This window comes from Prinia subflava, chromosome 4, assembly GCF_021018805.1.
Source record: "Prinia subflava isolate CZ2003 ecotype Zambia chromosome 4, Cam_Psub_1.2, whole genome shotgun sequence".
Classification (NCBI taxonomy): Eukaryota; Metazoa; Chordata; class Aves; order Passeriformes; family Cisticolidae; genus Prinia; species Prinia subflava.
This window is the reverse complement of record NC_086250.1, coordinates 70,494,061-70,516,774: the sequence shown is the minus strand read 5'-3', so window position 1 is coordinate 70,516,774 and position 22,714 is coordinate 70,494,061. Positions and strand designations below refer to the sequence as shown.

General features: G+C 49.7%; 2 protein-coding genes across 3 annotated transcripts; both read left to right on the top strand.

The window, feature by feature from the left end:
* Positions 1-723: 723 nt before the first annotated feature.
* LOC134550411 (endonuclease domain-containing 1 protein-like) lies at positions 724-7,357 on the top strand. Of its 2 annotated transcripts, none has more exons than XM_063397090.1 (3): positions 724-1,170; positions 3,189-3,507; positions 5,522-7,357. In XM_063397090.1, exons 2-3 carry the CDS (start codon positions 3,223-3,225, stop codon positions 6,080-6,082), a joined length of 846 nt encoding a protein of 281 aa, XP_063253160.1. In that variant the 5' UTR covers positions 724-1,170; positions 3,189-3,222; the 3' UTR covers positions 6,083-7,357. The 2 variants fall into 2 exon arrangements, with proteins under 2 accessions (XP_063253160.1, XP_063253161.1); XM_063397091.1 differs by lacking the exon at positions 724-1,170 and adding an exon at positions 1,189-1,640.
* Positions 7,358-13,826: 6,469 nt separating this feature from the next.
* On the top strand, positions 13,827-19,791 carry LOC134550410 (endonuclease domain-containing 1 protein-like). The gene is made up of 3 exons (XM_063397089.1): positions 13,827-14,072; positions 15,625-15,943; positions 17,940-19,791. The coding sequence occupies exons 2-3, from the start codon at positions 15,659-15,661 to the stop codon at positions 18,483-18,485; spliced, it is 831 nt and encodes a 276-aa protein (XP_063253159.1). The 5' UTR covers positions 13,827-14,072; positions 15,625-15,658; the 3' UTR covers positions 18,486-19,791.
* Positions 19,792-22,714: the final 2,923 nt, after the last annotated feature.

The following is a 22,714-nucleotide window of genomic DNA, read 5'->3' as shown; positions in this document are numbered from 1 at the left end:
CAGTTACATGGGAAGATAAAACCCACCACTCCAAATGTCCCTTCCCTCCACCTTCCTCCCTTCACTTTATATACTCAGCACGAATTCACATGCTCTGGAATATCTCTCTGGTCAGTTGGGGTCACCTGTCCTGGTTTTGTCTCCTCCCAACCTCCCAAGTACCCCCAGCCTCCTTGCCAGCCTGGCAGTACAAAAAGCTGAGAAGGCCTTGGCTCTGTGTAAGCTCTGCTCAGCAAAACCAAAAACATGTCTGTGTTATCAACTCTGTGTTCAGCACAAGTCCAAACAAAGCCCCATACCTGCCACTGTCAGGAAAATTAACTCTGAACCCAGCACACCTATCAACTCCATGCCCTTGTCCACAGTCTCTCTCTCCAGCTGTCCTGCAGACTCCTCAGGTACTGGCAGGAGCTCTGAGGTATCCCCAGAGCCTTCTCCTTCCCAGCCTGCTGGGATGAAGCTGTTCCAAAGCCATGGCAATCAGGCAAGAGAGCATTTGCAGCCTGGCCATAGGAAGGATGTCATGTGAGGCTGCAGAAGAGCAGCCTGTGAATATGTGAGTGTCCTCAGAGACAGGCCAGTCCATCTAATGTCACCAGAGCTGTTCTGTTGGGAAGAGAAACATGTGCAGGTGCTGAAGCAGCAGCAGCTGCAGCTGGTGGGATTGATGAAATGATCAAGGAAGTCACCAGACCCTGTTAACTGATGCTGACATATCAAGCTTTTGGTCAGCAAATTTGGGAGAAATTCTGAGGAAATAATGAAAAACAACTGTCAGCCCATTTCAGGTTGTGTAGGAACAAACTCCTCTAAATAAAAAAAAAAAAAGAAAACTTCTCTTTCCTATGTAATTCCCTGTTTATAACAAAGGGCAAATTTATGACTGGATATATATTTAACTGATCCTGACATACCATGCTGCAAGTCAGCAAATTTGAGATATTCTGTGGAAATAAACAACGGTCAACATATTTCAGGATGGGTGTGAATAAAGCCCCTGAACAAAAATAGAAGACTTCTCTTTTCTATGCAATTCCCTGTTTTTAAGACGAGGCAAATTTTTGTCTGGGTATATATTGCAGTCACAGTCCTGAGGATTCCACCAGTCCTTTCTCCAGGGAGAAGACAGAAGGAATGGTTCAGCTCTCATTTCTGAGACTCTGCTTCAAGGTAAGCTCTTGCTCCTTCCTCCCCATTGTCTCCAATATTCAAAGTCCTTCCTCAGCTTTGGAGTAAAATTATACAGACAAAGCCTAGGCTGGAGTTGCTGAGCTCCAAGGAGCAATCAGAGCTTATGCAGGCACTGAATTTTGCAGCACTTGAGTATTTTCTGTCAGTCAGGATGGCAAGGACAAAAGGAAGGATTTGGGAAAGAAAGTCAAGCCAGCTCACCTGAAAATTAACAACAAACTGTTGAATAAGAAGGAAGCAAGAAATTATGGACTACCAAAACACCACTCAAGACCTTGCAATAAACCTCTGGACAAACAAAGGTGCAGTCGGAAACACTGCTTGGGAAATCTATCAACTCTTTCTGGAGAGCATATAAACCCAGACAGTCTGAGACTGCAGCAGAGACATTTGAGAGTCCTCGGCTACTTTGGAGCTGTGAGCAGAATCCTGTGCTGCTCTTCCTCAAGGTAGGTGTTTTCTATATATCTATTAAGTTAGATATTGAGTTAGTTGGGTCCATTTTAATCTCATGGAGTGGGTCATGCAGAAGTACTTTTCAGGCACTCCTCTGCTTCATTTGGCAGCTATGGGCATGCTCTGCCCAGTGCTGTAAAAAGTCCCAACTTGTGGTTCCAGTTCTCAGTTTCCAGCTCATTGGTCACCACCTTCCTGATCCAGGGCTGAAAAAGAGAAAAAGGACCACAAATGTTGGGTCAGAGCAGGGCTGTGTGCAGCTCAACATCCTGATTCCAATGGAAATGGAGAGATGAGGGTCAGGGAGATAAATAAAAGAGCAAATGTACAAGGTGACTTGTCAAGCCTTCAGCAGTCCTCAGCTCAGACCCTTCCCAGCCAAGGGTGGGCTTTGTGCTTTAGAGGCTGTGGCAGCTTTCTCTCCCAGGAACCCTTTCAACTGCCTGTCCTGGCTGCCTTATTCCAAATGCTGATGATATGAAATCATTCCACTGAGTGTCTGGCAATGCAAATGGAAGCATCCCTGTTATCCCCAACCTGTGCTGCCTCTGAAAGGAGACAAAGCCCCTCACTTGGTTGCAGCAATCCCAGGGAGCTCTTCAGCACTTTTCTCATAAAGGAATGATCTCACTGACTGCTGAGAATCACAGCAGCACTGAGAAAGTCAAAATAGGACAGGTGGCTGTCCAAGAGATTCCTGCAACTGTGCCTTTGACTGTACAGGAAAATCAGTCATCCAAGCTAAGGGTGGGCATCAGCAGGAACCCCAAGGAATGTCTGGAAGAGGTGCCCCTCAGTGCTTGCATTGCAGCAGCCACTGTGCTGATAAGATAGAGGTGTAATCCCTCATGCTTGCTGCTACCATCTGCTTGGCCCTTTCATTTTCTCTCTCTCTGTGTCTGCAAGTTCAGACCCTGGGGTTGGATATTGTGGAAATGCAAGGTGAGCAGCAGGACATTGCCCAATGTCAGCTGAGAAGCAGGACCCCAAGTGGATCATTTGGGGTTCAGGTTCAATATTGGGTCTGACTGGAAGGGCTGCGTGTCTGTGTGAACCTGGATGGAGCCAGAGATGTGTAGGAAGTGCAGCAGTGCTGTTCTTTCCCTGCCCAATGCCCCATGAGATTAAAGCCCAGCTCAGCACTGCAGGGGGCTGAGCAGAGTCCCTGCCTAGCTGCAGGTGTCTGCTGTGGGAAGGTGCTCAGAGCAGGAGGGAGGTGAGAAAAGGTGACCTTGTCCCAGGGCTGTGCCTCAGTTGCAAGCTCACATTGCTTTGAGAGCTGAGGACACTGGTTATGGCTTTGGCTCCTTCCACATTTGGGCTGAGTTCTCCCTCTGCTGCCTCCTCCAGGCCCCTAAGCCCTCTTTTAGGTTTCACCCTTACTGCCTTCATGATTTTTCCATATCCTAGAGGCCAGAAATATCTTCTTTCCTGGTCTCTCATGATCCCTGCCTCTCCCAGCTCTGTCCCCCTGCACAAAAAGGCTCCAGGCCATGACCAGCTGTCTCCAAGCTGAGTGTCCCTCTGCATTTGCCTTCCAGGGGAGCAAGAGCCCTTCCCTGAAATCCTCCCACAATGCTGTGGCTGCTGCTGCTGCAGGTGTTGGCCAGCTGTCTCTGGCTGGGGGACAGCGAGGTGGTGACATCCTTTGAAAGCTGTCCTCAGTTTTTCTACAAGGAAACCCCCCCAAATGATGTCCTGCAGCCAAAAAAACCAGCCTGGATCTGCCAGCGCTACAAGAATTCCTATCACTTTGCCACCCTGTACGACAGAGAGAGGAAAATTCCAGTGTACTCTGCTTACATCTACAAGCCTGGAACTGCCAAGAGACCTCATAAGTGGTGGTATGTTGAGCCCCAGGTGAGTGTCTCTCTCACAGCACATCACCCTCTAATCATAAGAAGATAACTGCAGCATTTAACCCAACTTTTCTATTTCTTACAACCTCACTACACACACACACATAAATGGACACACTGGATGGGAATTTTCTCACTGAACTTCTAACACCTGCACTACACGTCTCTTCTGATGCATCTGCGACATCAGCAGAATGAGAGGAATTATATCCCAAAGGTGCTCAGTTTCCTGCCTTGACCTGACATCAGATTACTTTGCTTTCATTACAAAGTCAAATGATTCCCCTCCCTGTGTCATGCTGTGGTCTGTGACCAAGTGATGGGGAAAAGGCATCTAAGAGAGGCTACACTTGAGGGACCAACAGTCCTGCTGGATCTGATCCCCACTTTGCCCTGAACTGTTTTGTCCTCCCTGACAGAGCTTATCTGCTCCCAGTGAAGAGTCAAACAGGCTCTGTGAGTGGTGTGAGAGAAGTGAGGAGGAACTCAGAATGGGGTGACCCAGGGCCAAAGCCTCGGGGGAAAAGGCACTGGAGATGAGAGGGTCAGGTTAACTGTGGAGGGATTTCTGGAGTGACGTTTGAGGCAGTGAAAAGTGAGGAGCATCAGTGCCAGTCCAGTCAGAAGGGTGGGATCTTCATCCATGGGCAGAGATCCCTGAGCACCTCTGACTCAGGCTTGGTCCAGAAGGATCCAGCAGACAGACAGAACTCCACAGCCTATAAAGCCCTCACAAATGTCTTTCAGAAAACCTTCAGTAGAACAGGCCAGGCCAATTGCAGAAGAGAAAAAGAGGCAATTCCTCTCATTGCCAAGGGCAGAGTAGCAGGATGGCATTTGGGGGAAGATGAGCCAGGGAATGAAGCCACATGCCCTACTCCAGAGGAAGACTAAATACATTTCACTAGATATGAACAAAAAGACATTGAAGTTCTGAAAAAAAACCTCCTTTCATCCTATTACGCATAGGAACTCGAGACACTAATCTGGTTTTGCACCAGTGCAACCTCCAGATAAGGGAGGGTTAACACTTCTCTCTTTTTGTAGAATCCCAGAATGGTTTGTGTTGAAAGGAACCTTAAACACCATCTCAATCCAACTCCCCTGCATGGGCCAGGCCACTTGCCCCTAGACCAGCATGCTCCAAGCCCTATCTAACCTGGCATTTTTCTTCTGGACCTTGGACCCAGGCCACCCAAAAAATCTTTGATTTTGGTAACTTTCTCAAGAGGCCTTTATGGAGTATTTGGTTTCTCCAAGACTTTTTTGAAGTTACAGGCCCCCCTCAGAGGCTGATCATTTGCATCTTCTTTTCAAAGATGCTGCAGAAGATGCTCCCTGGCCCAGATCAGCTCTGACAAACATTCTTAGCACTGCTGTAACAGATTCCATTTACAATGACAACTTTTTGCTTCCTAAGAAAAAAGTTCATCCTTGAACAAACAGCAGTCCTCCCAGGGAAACCTCAGCTCCAGGACTGATTTCCTGACACATCTCCCTGTGTGTGGGGTTAGAGGAGGCAACCTCTTGTGTTCCAGAAGTGGGGCACACTTGTAGCAACAACACAAAAGAATCACAGAATCATAGAATCACAGAATCACAGTGTGGCATGAGGGGATCCAGGGAGAGCCCAGGGCTGATTTGGGCTGTGGAGACAGGCGGAAAGGGAAGCAGATTTGGCAGGGGAGGTGTCTTACCAAAGTCACGTTTCAGTGCCAGGAGTGGAAAATGCTCCTTGTCTCATGCATCCATCCATGCTCCCAGCACAGGCTGCACGCTGGATCACCAAGGTCACAAGTCATAATGAGAGCAGTCACATTCTGAGCTGCTTTCTCTTTAGAGCTCTTGCATTCATGCGGGAGGGGCATGTCTATGATTTCTCTCAGATTCATACATTTTCATACACTGAGATAGGACAAAATGGGATCTTGGCCATCAGAGACTTCTGCTCCAGGGAAATCTTCTCCATTACTCCCATTCCCCATTCTAACACCTCTTTCTTTTTCCCTGTTCAGCTGATAAGTAAAAATAATCTCAAAGACATGGAAAGAGAGACCGTCCTCATAGATGAACACAAGTTCACCTTAGACCAAATCAAAGACAGCCAGGCTGTCCTTGAAGACTACGACAAAATGACTGGTTTGGATCGTGGCCATTTGAGCCCCTGTGGCCATCTGTATAGTAAAGAGAGCAAGACGGTGACCTTCACCCTCACCAATATCGTGCCCCAGGACAGCATTCTTAACAATGGACAGTGGAACATCTACGAGTTTAAAACAATGGCCAAAATGAGCGAGGGCTGTACAATCACCTACGTCATCACAGGTGCTGTGCCTGGGAACACCAATGTCGCTGAAGGGAGGGTTAACAGACCCAGCCACATCTGGTCAGCTGCCTGCTGCTTGGTGGGCACACAGCCCTACAACGCTTGGGGGGCCATTGCTGAGAATGACAAGAACCAGGTGGAGAACCTCAGCCTGGGAGAGCTGGAGAACAGGTTGAGGGGGCTCTATGGGGGGAGAACGGTTACTCTGTTCAACAATGCCTGTCCTCGGCAAAAAGCCTCACATCCTTGATGGAAAAGGCTCAACAGCTTTTCCCAATGTCACAGAATCACAGAATGGATTGGCTTTGATGGGACCTTAAAGTCTTAAAGATCACCTCATTCTGACCTGCCTGCCATGGGCAGGGATGCCTTCCCCGACACCAGGTTGTTCCAAGCCCTTCCCAGTCTGGCCTTGAATACTTCCAGGGATGGGACAGTCCAATCATCTCTGGGTATCTTTTGCTCATACCACAGCCTGCTCACGGTAATTTACATCTTTTGAAGATCCCATCTCACCCTGTCATGCATCAGAGTGAAACCATTCCCTCTTGTCCTGTCACTCCTCAGCCTTGTCCAGAGACCCTCTCCAGCCCTTTAAGAGATGCTTTAGGTCCTGGACTCTCAGGAGGCTTCTCCAGCCTGAACATCCCCTGCTCTCTCACCCTCTCTCCAGAGCAGACATGCTCCAGCCCTTGGAGAGCTTTCATGGCCTCCACTGGATTCCACTCCAAACCAACTGCTTTGTATCCTTCTTGTGCTGTGGGCCCCAGAGCTGGAGGCAGCACTGCAGGTGGGGTCTCAGCAGAGCAGAGTAGAGGGGGACCAATGTCCTGTGCAGTGTCTGTGCTGCTTCCTTCTCTGGTGTGTTTCCAGCTCTGTCCCTCATGGCACCTCCTCCTGTGCTCAAAGGCACCAAGATGTGGGCACAGCCTCCAGCTGCTTTGCTTGGCTGCCCATCTCAGGAGAGAGCTCTCAGGAACCAGTCCTCTCCTCCTCAGCTGTCCCTGAGGGTGTGCAGCTGACCTGTCCTTCACCTCCTTAGGAAGGCTGTGGCACCAGGGCACCTCACATTGCCCAGAGATCTTGTCTGGACATCTCCATGTCTGCAGATACCCAACCCCCAAAAATACATGATGCTGGACAACCTGCTCTAGGCTGGTCCTGCTGCAGCCTGGAGCCCAGACTAGAAGATCTTGAGAGGTCCCTCCAAAACCCAACAATTCAGTGATTCTGTGATGCTGAGACATGCTTTTGTTTGCTTGCTTTTGAAACTGCACCTTGACAGCAGCACCTGATGTATCAGACAGGCAGGCTTTGGCATCAGATCTATAGAAAGCTTTGAGCAGCCAAAGCTGAATTCCTGGGATGCACTCCTTGGATACCTTCATTCTCTGCTCTGCTTCTGAAGCTTTTCTGCAGATTTATGGGAAACTGATTTGGGCAAATGTATTCAGTAGTTGTAAAAGATCAATATGTGCCACATCATTGAGTTTGCCAGAGCTTACAATAAAAGTTATTTGCTGCAGTGCTGGATTGCAGGGTCATGTCTTAGAGAAACCACAAGTGGCTTCTGAATCAAATATCTACCACCACCAGGAATGTCACAGTGCCCAGAGCACCCTTGCAGGACATTGGGGGTCCAGATGCAATCTGAGGATGTCATTACACCCTCAGAAGTGTCATCTTTAGACACCAGTTATTCTCCAGGCAACGAGCATGAACAAAGTGGGCCAGGGTGCCAACAGCTCATGCAAGCTGTGTCACATCCAGAGGTGTCAGCTTGGGACTGGACTTGTCAGCTCAGGAGCTGTTGTTCATCGTCCTACTGGGTCTTATTGCTCAGCAAGAACCAACCTGTCTGGGGGCTGCACTGAAACACAGGTTCTGCTGGAGGTGCAGACTGAGGCAGCCCCATGCAGGTGTCTCCAGCTTTGCTGGGGTCCCTAATATGACTGCAGCCAGCAGAGCTCCAGGCCTGCCTCAGCTGCATCAAGAGATGCACCCTGGGCCACTGCAGCTATCCTGAGGTCTGCAGAGCCCCACTGGGGCTGGCTGATGTGCTGCAGGATCCTGGGCAACACCCAGCCCCACCTGGGCCAGCAGCCACAGGCCAGGCCCATTCCCCAGGGGCAGCTCCAAGGGCTCTGCACACCTGAGCACAGGGGAGCAGCTCCCAGCACAGACACGGGGCACTGCCTGGGAGCACCATGGAGTTCTGCTCCTGTTGCCCCCAGCTGCCACAGCAGCAAGAGCCCTGCCTTGTGCCAACTGGGCTGCACAGACACCTAGGAGAAGAGTTTGCTTTCTAGGAGAGCAAAGGGAGCACATCACTCTCACTGCCTTTGCTGGACAGCTCCTGAAATCTCAGGTCCTCTTCCTGGATGGACTTTTTTCTCCTGGCATCAAATGCTGACACAGCTCCTGATGGGATGAAAGCATCAGTGCGATTTCAGGCTGAGGAACGTCTGCAGACACCTTTGCTGTACCTCAGGGGGCTCCCTCTGACTCGCTCACCCACCTCTGCACACCAGCTTCAGCTTGAGACCACACTCATCCTCACCATTGCTCATCCCATGCCCCACTGCCCCCACTTGCCAGGTTCTGGAACCGCTGCATGCTCGACCAAGTGTCATGGTTTGACACTGGCCAAATGCCAGGCACACTCAAAAGCTGCCCACTCACCCTCCCCTGCCACAGCTGGACAGAGGAGAGAGAAAAAAATTCATTAAGGGTTCATGAGTTGAGATAAGGACTGGGAGGAAACACTCCAGAGTAAAACAGGTTTAACTTAGAGATAGAAAAGGAGTTCATTACTGACAAAATCAGAGGAGGATAATGAGAAGTAAAATAACCCTTAGAGACACCTTTTCTTCTCTCAACCCTTCCCTGCTTCCCACCAACACCACAGGGAGACAAACTGTGGGGGTTTTGTTTGTTCATCACCCAAGGTTTTCTTCCCATGCTCAGGGACAGGAGTCCCTCCCCTGCTGCACTGTGGGGTCCCTCCCATGGGAGACAGTTCTCCTTGAACCTCTCCAGTGTGGCTCCACTCTCTCTAGAGCAGCAGGCCAACCAAAACTGCTGCAACACGAGTCCCTCCCACAGGCACACAGTCCTCCCAAATCTGCTGTGGCATGGGGCATTCTTCCATAGGGTGCAGTCCTCCAAGGAGAGGCTGCTCCAGCCTGGGAGCAGGAGATCCATCTCTCCACTGGGTCTCCCACTAGATCACGGCCTCCTCCAGGCATCCACCTGCTCCGGTGTGGGCTCTTCCACCAAGGGCTGTGGGTGGATCTCTGCATCTCCAGTAGATCCCCACAGGCTGCAGAGGCACAGCTGCTTCACCATGGTCATCACCATGGTCTGCAGAGGAATCTTGGGTCTGGCACCAGGAGCACCTCCTTCCCCATGGAGACCTTGATGTCTCCATGTTGTTTCCCTCACATGTTCTCACCTCCTCCTCTTCTTTGGCTGGAATGAAAACTGCACACCCCACTTTGTTTTGATTTTCTTCTTAAATATGTTATCAGAGAGGCATTATCAACATCTTTAATTGGCCCAGCTGTGGTTCAGCAGCATGTCCTTCTTCAGAGCCATCAGGGACAGCATCTGGCAGACATTGTGGAAGCTTCTAGCAGCTTCTCACAGAGGCCATCTCTGTGGGCCCCCTGCTACCAAAAACCAGGTGGTGCAAAACCAAAACAGCAAGTCCATCAGCGCCACCTCTATCAACTTCCCAGGCTCTTCCCAGGACCTTTACCTCTGGCAGTAATCAGAAGTGCCCTGCCATCCACAGCAAGCTTGTGAAACACATGGGCAGCACAAGAGAGAACAGGATCAGCTTGGATTCTGCCTTATTACATGCATGAGCAGTGTTGCTTTCCATTGAAACCAGGGCCTCTGTTAATTATTTGGAAGCTGGACAGAGTAACACAGAACAAAACCAATATGGTGAAATCATACATTCTCCCCTTTATTCCCAAAATGGCCAGTTATAGACAGTTTCAAATAATTTACAGTTGCCGGTGTTTTCTAATTGGTATTCAGCGTGAAAAGGAATGCAAACAATCTCAGTTTAAGGTAGCCACCATAGTTCCACTATCACTCTCTTACCTAATGCATACACACACCTTAATCTAAATTTTACCTGCACCACAGGCTTATCTACTTCTACACAGGCCCAAGCCTGAGGCCCAGTTTGGGATAGCTCAAATCGCATTCCACAATACCTCATGTCCATGTTCTCTAAGAAATTCTGTTACCTTCCATCACTTCTAACCAGTGCTGGGTGTCTGGGGAGGTCCCAGATGCCTGGAGTTTGGCCATTGGGACACCCATCCACAAGAAGGGCTGCAAGGAGAATCTGGGCAGCTACAGGAATGTCCACCTGACCTTGCTTCCCAGAAGGGTTCTGGAGCAGATTGTCCTGAGTGTGATTGCACGGCACACACAGGATAACCAAGGCATCAGTCCCAGCCAGCAGGGCTTTAGGAAAGGCAGCTCCTGCCTAGAGAACCTGATCTCACTGATGACAGACGCCCAGCCCAGTGGATGAGGGGGAGGCTGTGCAAGTGTCTACCTGGACTCACACAAAGCCTTTGGCACAGTCTCCCACGGCATTCTCCTGGAAAAGCCGTCAGCCCACGGCTTGCAGAGCTGCTCTCTTGGCTGGGACAGGAACTGTCTGGATGTCCAGGCCCAGAGAGTGCTGCTGAACGGTGCCACATCCAGCTGGTGTCCGGCCACAGGCGGTGTGCCCCAGGGACCAGTGTTGGGCCTAGTTCTGTTCAATATCTGTACTGCTGATCTGGTGAGGGGATCCAGGGAAGCCTCAGAAAGATGAGAGATGATGCCAGGCTTGGTGGGAGACTCAGCCTGCTGGAGGGCAGGAAGGCTCTGCAGAGGGATCTGGACAGGCTGGATCCATGGGCCGAGGCCACCTCTGCAGCCAGAGCAGAGCAAGGCCATGAAGCTGGGGAAGGGCACGGAGGGGAAGGCCTGTGAGGAGCAGCTGGGACAGCTGAGTGTAGAGATGCAGCAGGAGAGCAGGAATGAGAGTTCTGCCCAGCTCATCCCAGACATGGACACGTTAGCATTGGTAGGCCGTAAGCCTTGGCAGGCACTGCGGCCGTGGCAGACCATACCCTGAGGAGGGAAGCAGAAGGGAGTGATATGCTGATTATGCTTAGCTTATGTAAGCCTGTACATGCTTGTAGGGGTCTCTGCTTGCCTGTAGTTAAGCACTGTTATTAAGAAACATTAGATAGGGTTGCTACAGTTATTATTGCTTAAGGGAGCAGCTATTTGTTAGTAACAGCTGAAATGTATAGATACTGGAAAGGTATATACACTGAAGCTTTGGGATCAATAAACCAAATTTTTGCATCTGAGCAATCAGTCCCATCTCTTGGAGCGCCATTAGCTGGGGTTCTTTAGCCCAGAAGAACGGGCTCTGAGAGATTATTTCTCTCCACAGCTCCCTGAAAAGGAGGTGTAGCCAGCTGGGGGCCAGCATTCTCTCCTAGGCAAGCAGCGAGACAATGAGAGGACAAAGCCTCCACCTGCACCAGGAGAGATTCTGCCGGGATATCAGGAGGAATTTCTTCACAGAAAGGGTGATTCAACATGGACTGCCTGAGGATGTGGTGGATTATCAGTGCCCTGGATGTGGCACTCAGTGCCATGGTGGTGTTTGGTCAAAGGTTGGGCTCAATGACCTCAGAGGCCTTTTCTAACAGAAATGATTCTGTGCTTCTCACAGCAGCCCAGCTTGGAGCTGAGCACAGGGCGGCCCGGTCCCACAAGCATGCTGCCACGCACCTTTCATCTGGCATTTCCTCTGTTTTCTGCTGGGCCTGGTGTGAGTGGGGAAGAGGGATGCAGCCCTTTGCTGAGCCCAGAGCAGGTCCATGCCCACGGTGGGGTGGGAAGCACCTCTGTTCCCTGGGAAGATGCAGCTGCACTGACAAGGGAGGGTAACTTTGCAGTTTGCTCTGTGTCTGTCCATCTTTGAGGAGAGCTCTGGGTTTCAGTGTGTCACAGGCATTTTAGAAACCAAGGAAAAATTATTTTTGCTGGGAGCCATCAGGAGACATTGCGACCTAAGGCCACCACACTGCAAAGTGGCTTGGACCATGCAGCTTGCTTAGTCCTTTTCCAATAACACCAAGGGTTCACATTCCATGGACTGAACATGTTGCCATGTGCTGTCCCAAAAGAGAAGGAAACAGGAGAATCAAGACAGTGGCATCTTCGGGCCTCTGCTTGAGAGAGCAGCTGAAAAATTCTTCTTTGGTCCATCAAGGAGGCAAACCTTCCTGTTCGGAAACTTTTAATAAGGTCACATTGTAAGCTGGCACCTCAGATTTCTGAGGAACTACTTATCAGTTGTGCTGGGTGAGTTCCTGTTACACTCCCTGCACTGAGGTTCTCACTTGCTGTACCTGGGCAAAATGCCCCTTCTGTTGGGAGCCAGGTGAGGAGGCGTTCAGAAATGCTGCTGACCAACCACTTTAAGTGTGCCACACACCTGAAGATGCAGCAGAGAACATTCTGGACAACCTGCTCTAGCTGATCCTGCTTGAGCCTGGAGCCTGGACTAGAAGATCTTGACAGGTCCTTCCAAAACCACACAATTCAGTGATTGTGTGATCGTGGGACATACTTTTATTTGCTTTAACAGGGGAAGCAAAAGCTGTGCACACAAGCAAAGCACAACAAGGAATTCTTTCACCATTTCCCATGGATAGAAAGGTGTTCAGCCACCTCCAGGACAGCAGGGCCCCATCCCACCTAACAGTTACATGGGAAGATAAAACCCACCACTCCAAATGTCCCCTCCCTCCACCTTCCTCCCTTCACTTTATATACTCAGCACGAATTCACATGCTCTGGAATATCTCTCTGGTCAGTTGGGGTCACCTGTCCTGGTTTTGTCTCCTCCCAACCTCCCAAGTACCCCCAGCCTCCTTGCCAGCCTGGCAGTACAAAAAGCTGAGAAGGCCTTGGCTCTGTGTAAGCTCTGCTCAGCAAAACCAAAAACATGTCTGTGTTATCAACTCTGTGTTCAGCACAAGTCCAAACAAAGCCCCATACCTGCCACTGTCAGGAAAATTAACTCTGAACCCAGCACACCTATCAACTCCATGCCCTTGTCCACAGTCTCTCTCTCCAGCTGTCCTGCAGACTCCTCAGGTACTGGCAGGAGCTCTGAGGTATCCCCAGAGCCTTCTCCTTCCCAGCCTGCTGGGAGGAAGCTGTTCCAAAGCCATGGCAATCAGGCAAGAGAGCATTTGCAGCCTGGCCATAGGAATGATGTAATGTGAGGCTGCAGAAGAGCAGCTTGTGAATATGTGAGTGTCCTCAGAGACAGGCCAGTCCATCTAATGTCACCAGAGCTGTTCTGTTGGGAACAGAAACATATGCAGGTGGAATTGATGAAATGATCAAGGAAGTCACCAGACCCTGTTAACTGATGCTGACATACCATGCTGCAAGTCAGCAAATTTGGGAGAAATTATGAGGAAACTATGACAAACACCTGTCATCATATTTCAGAATGGGTGTGAACAAACTCCCCTGAAAAAAAATAGAAAACTTCTCTTTTATGTACAATTCCCTGTTTATGAGAAAGGGCAAATTTATGACTATTAATAAATATAAAGTTCTATATTGCATTGGCAGTCCTGAGGATTCAACCAGTCCTTTCTCCACGGAGAAGACAGAAGGAACGGTTCAGTTCTCAGTTCTGAGACTCTGCTGCAAGGTAAGCTCTTGCTCCTTCCTCCCCATTGTCTCCAATATTCAAAGTCCTTCCTGAGCTTTGGAGTAAAATTATACAGACAAAGCCTAGGCTGGAGTTGCTGAGCTCCAAGGAGCAATCAGAGCTTATGCATGCACTAAATTTTGCAGCACTTGAGTATTTTCTGTCAGTCAGGATAAAAAGGACAGAAGGAATGACTTGGGAAAGAAAGCCAGGCCAGCTCATCTGAAAATTAACATCAAACTGTTGAATAAGAAGGAAGCAAGAAATTACTGACTACCAAAACTCCACCCATGACCTTGCAAAAAAACATCTGGACAAACCAAGGTGTGGTCTGAATCACTGCTTGGGAAATCCATCAACTGTCTCTTTCTGGAGAGCATATAAACCCAGACAGTCTGAGACTGCAGCAGAGACATTTGAGAGTCCTCTGCCACTTTGGAGCTGCAAGCAGAATCCTGTGCTGTTCTTCCTCAAGGTAGGTGTTTTCTATATATCTATTAAGTTAGATATTAAGTTAGTTAGATACATTTTAATCTCATGGAGTGGGTCATGCAGAAGAACTTTTCAGACACTCCTCTGTTTGATTTGGGTCAGCTATGGGCATGCTCTGCCCAGTGCTGTAAAAAGTCCCAACTTGTGGTTCCAGTTCTCAGTTTCCAGCTCATTGGTCACCACCTTCCTGATCCAGGGCTGAAAAAGAGAAAAAGGACCACAAATGTTGGGTCAGAGCAGGGCTGTGTGCAGCTCAACATCCTGATTCCAATGGAAATGGAGAGATGAGGGTCAGGGAGATGCATAAGAAAAGATCAACTGTACAAGGTGACTTGTCAAGCCTTCAGCAGTCCTCAGCTCAGACCCTTCCCAGCCAAGGGTGGGCTTTGTGCTTTAGAGGCTGTGGCAGCTTTCTCTCCCAGAAACCCTTTCAACTGCCTGTCCTGGCTGCCTTATTCCAAATGCTGATGATATGAAATCATTCCACTGAGTGTCTGGCAATGCAAATGGAAGCATCCCTGTTATCCTCAACCTGTGCTGCCTCTGAAAGGAGACAAAGCCCCTCGCTTGGTTGCAGCAATCCCAGGGAGCTCTTCAGCACTTTTCTCATAAAGGAATGATCTCACTGACTGCTGAGAATCACAGCAGCACTGAGAAAGTCAAAATAGGACAGGTGGCTGTCCAAGAGATTCCTGCAACTGTGCCTTTGACTGTACAGGAAAATCAGTCAGCAAAGCTAAGGGTGGGCATCAGCAGGAACCTCAAGGAACCTCATGAAGAGGTGCCCCTCAGTGCTTGCATTGCAGCAGCCACTGTGCTGATAAGATAGAGGTGTAATCCCTCATGCTTGCTGCTACCATCTGCTTGCCCCCTTCATTTTGTCTCTCCATGTGTCTGCAAGTTCAGACCCTGGGGTTGGATATTGTGGAAATGCAAGGTGAGCAGCAGGACATTGCCCAATGTCAGCTGAGAAGCAGGACCCCAAGTGGATCATTTGGGGTTCAGGTTCAATATTGGGTCTGACTGGAAGGGCTGCGTGTCTGTGTGAACCTGGATAGGGCCAGAGATGTGTAGCAAGTGCAGCAGTGCTGTTCTTTCCCTGCCCAATGCCCCATGAGATTAAAGCCCAGCTCAGCACTGCAGGGGGCTGAGCAGAGTCCCTGCCCAGCTGCAGGTGTCTGCTGTGGGAAGGTGCTCAGAGCAGGAGGGAGGTGGGAAAAGGTGACCTTGTCCCAGGACTGTGCCTCAGTTGCAAGCTCACATTGCTTTGAGAGCTGATTACACTGATTATGGCTTTTGCTCCTTTCTCCTCAGGCTGAGTTCTCCCTTTGCTGCCTCCTCCAGGTCCCTAACCCCTCTTTTAGGTTTCACCCTTACTGCCTTCATGATTTTTCCATATCCTAGATGCCAGAAATGTTTCCTTTCCTGGTCTCTCATGATCCCCTCCTCTGCCAGCTCTGTCCCCCTGCACAAAAAGGCTCCAGGCCATGACCAGCTGTCTCCAAGCTGAGTGTCCCTCTGCATTTGCCTTCCAGGGGAGCAAGAGCCCTTCCCTGAAATCCTCCCACAATGCTGTGGCTGCTGCTGCTGCAGGTGTTGGCCAGCTGTCTCTGGCTGGGGCACAGCGAGGTGGTGATGCCCTTTGCAAGCTGTCCCCAGTTTTTCTATGGGGGAACCCCCCCAAATGATGTCCTGGAGCCAAAGAAACCAGCCTGGATCTGCCAGCGCTACAAGAATTCCTATCACTTTGCAACCCTGTACGACAGAGATGGGAGAATTCCAGTGTACTCTGCCTACATCTACCAGCCAGGATCTGGCATTGGACCAGAATCAGTCTGGTTTGTTGAGCCCCAGGTGAGTGTCTCTCTCACAGCACATCACCCTCCAACCACTCAGAGATGATCTGCAGCATTTAAATTACTACTTCTATTCCCTACCACTACACATATGCAAATGGACACACTGGATGGGAATTTTCTCATTCAACTTCTAACACCTGCACCACACAGGTCCTCTGATGCATCTGACACATCAGCAGGAGAATGAGAGGAATTATATCCCAAAGGTGCCCATTTTCCTGCCTTGACCTGACAGGAACAGCAAATCAGATCACTTTGCATCACATGACAAAGTCAAATGATTCCTCTCCCTGTGTGGTGGGTGACCAAGTGATGGGGAAAAGGCATCCAAGAGAGGCTACACTTGAGGGACCAACAGTCCTGCTGGATCTGATCCCTACTTTGCCCTGAGCTGTTCTGCATCCCTGACAGAGCTTATCTGCTCCCAGTGAAGAGTCAAACAGGCTCTGTGAGTGGCATGAGAGAATTGAGAAAAAACTCAGAATGGGGTGACGTGACCCAGGGCCAAAGCCTCGGGGGAAAAGGCACTGGAGATGAGAGGGTCAGATTAACTGTGGAGGGATTTCTGGAGTGACGATTGAGGCAGTGAAAAGTGAGGAGCATCAGTGCCAGTCCAGTCAGAAGGGTGAGATCTCCATCCATGGGCAGTGACCCCTGAGCACCTCTGGCTCAGGCTTGGTCCAGAAGGATCCAGCAGACAGACAGAAGTCCACAGCCTATAGAGCCCTCACAAATGTCTTTCAGAAAACCTTCAGTAGAACAGGCCAGGCCAATTGCAGAAGAGAAAAAGAGGCAATTCCTCTCATTGCCAAGGGCAGAGTAGCAGGATGGCATTTGGGGGAAGATGAGCCAGGGAATGAAGCCACATGCCCTACTCCAGAGGAAGACTAAATACATTTCACTAGATATGAACAAAAAGACATTGACGTTAGGAAAAAAATAATAATTTCATCCTATTACGCATAGGAACTCGAGATACTAATCTGGTCTTGCACCAGTGCAGCCTCCAGACAAGGGACGGTTGACACTTCTCTCCCTTTGTAGAATCACAGAATGGTTTGTTTTGGAAGGAACCTTAAACACCATCTCAATCCAACTCCCCTGCATGGGCCAGGCCACTTGCCCCTAGACCAGCATGCTCCAAGCCCTGTCTAATCTGGCATGTTCTTCCTAGACCTTGGACCAAGGCCACCCAAAATATCTTTGATTTTGCTAACTTTCTCCAGAGGCCTTTTTGGAGTACTTAGTTGCACAAAGACTTTTTTGAAGTTACAGGCCCCCCTCAGAGGCTGATCATTTGCATCTTCTTTTCATTGATACTGCAGAAGATGTCCCTGGCCCAGATCAGCTCTGAGAAACATTCTTAGCACTGCTGTAACAGATTCCATTTACAATGACATCTTTTTGCTTCCTAAGAAAAAAGTTCATCCTTGAACAAACTGCAGTCCTCCCAGGGAAACCTCAGCTCCAGGACTGATTTCCTGACACATCTCCCTGTGTGTGGGGTCAGAGGAGGCAACTTCTGGTGTTCCAGAAGTGAAGTACACTTGTAGCAACAACACAAAAGAATCACAGAATCATAGAGTGGCATGAGGGGATCCAGGGAGAGCCCAGGGCCGATTTGGGCTGTGGAGACAGGAGGAAAGGGAAGCAGATTTGGCAGGGGAGGTGTCTCACCAAAGTCACCTTTCAGTGCCAGGAGTGGAAAATGCTCCTTGTCTCATGCATCCATCCATGCTCCCAGCACAGGCTGCACGCTGGATCCCAAAGGTCACAAGTCATAATGAGAGCAGTCACATTCTGAGCTGCTTTCTCTTTAGAGCTCTTGCATTCATGCAGGAGTGGGATGTCTATGATTTCTCAGATCATACATTTTCATACACTGAGATAAGACAAAATGGGATCTTGGCCATCAGAGACTTCTGCTCCAGGGAAATCTTCTCCATTACTTCATTCCCCATTCTAACACCTCTTTCTTTTTCCCTGTTCAGCTGATAAGTAAAAATAATCTTAAAGACATGGAAACAGAGTTGTTCCTCATAGAAAACTACGGTTTCACCCCAGATCAAATCAAACAGAGCCAGGCTGTTGATGATGACTACAGTCACCTGCTTGGTTTGTCTCGTGGCCGTTTGAACCCCAGTGGCCATCACAATAGTACAGATAGCCAGACGGCGACCTTCACCCTCACCAATGTAGTGCCTATGGACAAGAGTCTGTACACTGGTCAGTGGAACGTCTACGAGTTTACAACGATGCCTGAAAAGAGCAAGGGCTGTACAACCACCTACGTCATCACGGGTGCTGTGCCTGGGAACACCACCGTCGCTGAAGGGAGGGTTAACAAACCCAGCCACATCTGGTCAGCTGCCTGCTGCTTGGTGGGCACACAGCCCAAGAAGGCTTGGGGGGCCATTGCTGATAATGACCAGAACCAGTTGGAGGTCCTCAGCCTGGGAGAGCTGGAGAACAGGTTGAGGGGGCACTATGGGGCGACAGAGGTTACTCTGTTCAAAAATGCCTGTCCTCGGCAATAAGCCTCACATCCTTGGTGGAAAAGGCTTGGTGGCTTTTGCCACATGCCATAGAATCACAGAATCACAGAATGGGTTGGCTTTGATGGGATCTTAAAGTCTTAAAGATCATCTCATTCTGACCTGCCTGCCATGGGCAGGGATGCCTTCCCCGACACCAGGTTGTTCCAAGCCCTTCCCAGCCTGGCCTTGAATACTTCCAGGGATGGGACAGTCCAATCATCTCTGGGTAAATTTTGCTCATACCACAGCCTGCTCACAGTAATTTACTTCTTTAGAAGATCCCATCTCACCCTGCCATGCATCAGAGTGAAACCATTCCCTCTTGTCCTGTCACTCCTCAGCCTTGTCCAGAGACCCTCTCCAGCCCTTTAAGAGATGCTTTAGGTCCTGGACTCTCAGGAGGCTTCTCCAGCCTGAACATCCCCTGCTCTCTCACCCTCTCTCCAGAGCAGACATGCTCCAGCCCTTGGAGAGCTTTCATGGCCTCCACTGGATTCCACTCCAAACCAACTGCTTTGTATCCTTCTTGTGCTGTGGGCCCCAGAGCTGGAGGCAGCACTGCAGGTGGGGTCTCAGCAGAGCAGAGTAGAGGGGGACCAATGTCCTGTGCAGTGTCTGTGCTGCTTCCTTCTCTGGTGTGTTTCCAGCTCTGTCCCTCAGGGCATCTCCTCCTGTGCTCAAAGGCACCAAGATGTGGGCACAGCCTCCAGCTGCTTTGCTTGGCTGCCCATCTCAGGAGAGAGCTCTCAGGAACCAGTCCTCTCCTCCTCAGCTGTCCCTGAGGGTGTGCAGCTGACCTGTCCTTCACCTCCTTAGGAAGGCTGTGGCACCAGGGCACCTCACATTGCCCAGAGATCTTGTCTGGACATCTCCATGCCTGTAGATACCCAACCCCCAACAATACATGATGCTGGACAACCTGCTCTAGGCTGGTCCTGCTGCAGCCTGGAGCCCAGACTAGAAGATCTTGAGAGGTCCCTCCAAAACCCAACAATTCAGTGATTCTGTGATGCTGAGACATGCCTTTGTTTGCTTGCTTTTGAAACTGCAAATGACAGCAGCACGGGATGTATCAGACAGGCAGGCTTTGGCATCAGATCTATAGAAAGCTTTGAGCAGCCAAAGCTGAATTCCTGGGATGCACTCCTTGGATACCTTTCTTCTCTGCTCTGCTTCTGAAGCTTTTCTGCAGATTTATGGGAAACTGATTTGGGCAAATGTATTCAATGGTTGTAAAAGATCAATGTTTGCCACATCATTGAGTTTGCAAGAGCTTACAATAAAAGTTATTTGCTGCAGTGCTGGATTGCAGGGTCATGTCTTATAGAAACCACAAGCGGCTTCTGAATGAAATATCTACCACCACCAGGAATGTCACAGTGCCCAGAGCACCCTTGCAGGACATTGGGGGTCCAGATGCAATCTGAGGATGTCATTACACCCTCAGAAGTGTCATCTTTAGACACCAGTTATTCTCCAGGCAATGGGCATGAACAAAGTGGGCCAGGGTGCCAACAGCTCATGCAAGCTGTGTCACGTCCAGAGGTGCCAGCTTGGGACTGGACTTGTCAGCTCAGGAGCTGTTGTTCATCGTCCTACTGGGTCTCATTGCTCAGCAAGAACCAACCTGTCTGGGGGCTGCACTGAGACACAGGTTCTGCTGGAGGTGCAGACTGAGGCAGCCCCATGCAGGTGTCTCCAGCTGTGCTGGGGTCCCTGCTCTGACTGCAGCCAGCAGAGCTCCAGGCCTGCCTCAGCTGCATCAAGAGATGCACCCTGGGCCACTGCAGCTGCCCTGAGGTCTGCAGAGCCTCACTGGGGCTGGCTGATGTGCTGCAGGATCCTGGGCAACACCCAGCCCCACCTGGGCCAGCAGCCACAGGCCAGGCCCATTCCCCAGGGGCAGCTCCAAGGGCTCTGCACACCTGAGCACAGGGGAGCAGCTCCCAGCACAGACACGGGGCACTGCCTGGGAGCACCATGGAGTTCTGCTCCTGTTGCCCCCAGCTGCCAGAGTAGCAAGAGCCCTGCCTTGTGCCAGCTGGGCTGCACAGACACCTAGGAGAAGAGTTTGCTTTCTAGGAGAGCAAAGTGAGCACATCAATCTCACTGCCTTTGCTGGACAGCTCCTGAAATCTCAGGTCCTCTTCCTGGATGGATTTTTTTCTCCTGGCATCAAATGCTGACACAGCTCCTGATGGGATGAAAGCATCAGTGCGATTTCAGGCTGAGGAACGTCTGCAGACACCTTTGCTGTACCTCGGGGGGCTCCCTCTGACTCGCTCACCCACCTCTGCACACCAGCTTCAGCTTGAGACCACACTCATCCTCACCATTACTCATCCCATGCCCCACTGCCCCCACTTGCCAGGCTCTGGAACCACTGCCTGCTTGATCATCTTCATCAGTCCCTTTCTCTTTTAACTTTTCAGGCACTTTCCAGGACCTTCACCCCTGGCAGTACCCAGAAATGCCCTGTCCTGCACAGCAAGCTTGTGGAACACTTAGGAAGCCCAACAGAGAAAGGAATCATTTGAATCACTTGAAAATCTACTTTCTCCAGTACTGCAATCACAACAGAGTTCACATTTCTCTGCATTTGCTTAGTTTATTTCTTGGGAAAAACTAAAGCCAAATCACACTGGGAACATCAAACCTTTTAATTAGAAGAAGGGGGAGCATTGTGAATACCAAAACTCCTCTTAAGATTGTGCAAATGTCCTCTGGACAGGCATAGCTGATGGCAGAACTCCTGACAAACTCACTCTAAACCCTGTTTGGGAAATCCCACCCATCTTCCTTCCTAGTGGTATTACAAAAATAGCCGGTCTCAGAGTGCAGCAGAGGCATTTAAGAGTCCTTTGCCACTTTGGTAGAAATGCCCTTCCTTCCACAGCAGGCAGATGAAGTACTTGGAAAACACAAACTAAAGGATCAGCCTGACTGCTGCCTTCCCACAGGTATTAGTGGTTCTTCTCACAGCAGCTCAGCTTGGAGCTGAGCACAGGGCTGCCCCAGCCCCACAAGCATGCTGCCAGGCAGCTTTCATCTGGGATTGCCCCTGTTTTCTGCTGAGTCTGGTGTGAGTGGGGAAGAGGGATGCAGCCCTTTGCTGAGCCCAGAGCTGGTCCATGCCCACGGTGGGGTGGGAAGCACCTCTGTTCCCTGGGAAGATGCAGCTGCATCTTAAGGGAGGGTAACTTTGCAGTTTGCTCTGTGTCTGTCCATCTTTGACGAGAGCTCTGGGCTCCAGTGTGTCACAGGCATTTTAGACACTAAGGAAAAATTATTTTTGCTGGGACCTGTGAGGAAATCCTGGGAGCTAAACACACTTAACTGCAAAGTGTTAGATTATGCAGCCTGCTTAGTCCTTTTCCAATAACACCAAGGGTTCAGATTGTATGAACCAGTTGTCAAGTGCAGTTCTGGAAGAGAAGGAAACAAGAAAATTAAGACATTGGCATAACCTGGCCTCTGCTGGGCAAAACTCCTTTTGTCCACCCAGGAGTATCTTTGGCTGCTCATTGGGAAGGCAGCCTGGGAACTGCTTCCAGGTGCTTTGCCATCCCCTGGGCAAAGGAGATGCCATCCCCATCTGCTGGGTTGGACATATGGAAGCTACCATATCTCTCTCCTGTAGGCAGCAAATGTACTGTGTGTGGTTCTGCATGAAACACATTTTGTTTGTGGCGCTGCCAGGCCAATCTGCAGCTGCTCGTCCAGGGAAGATGTACATCTCTCCATCTCACCCTGCAGAGAGAGGCTTTTTCCTGGGAAATGATGTCCAAAGACATGAGGGTCATTCCTGAGTCTCACAGGAGGTCCTGCAGGGAGTTTCCTGTCTTAATTTAAATGCTAATCTAGAAGAAGGGAAGAAGAAAAAAAAAAAAAAAAGGAATACTTTCACTAACATAAGTGCTTTATCTTGCTGGGTGCTATTAGAACAGAGGGAAGTTAAATTTATCAAAACCCAAATGTTTATTTTCACGTGTTATTTTCATATCAAATGTGAGATTACGAATTTAGGTCAGCATTAGATGTTTGTTTAACCATTTTAGCCTCTGGATACAAAGGCCACATCTATTATGAGTTTTGTAACATTAAACTGCCTTTGATTTCTGAGGAACGACTTACCTGCATGGGATCCTGTGAAGTTACTCTGCATGTACAAAATAACCACCAAACCTTTTCAATGTATCTGTAATATCTAATCTAGCTTCACTCTCCAG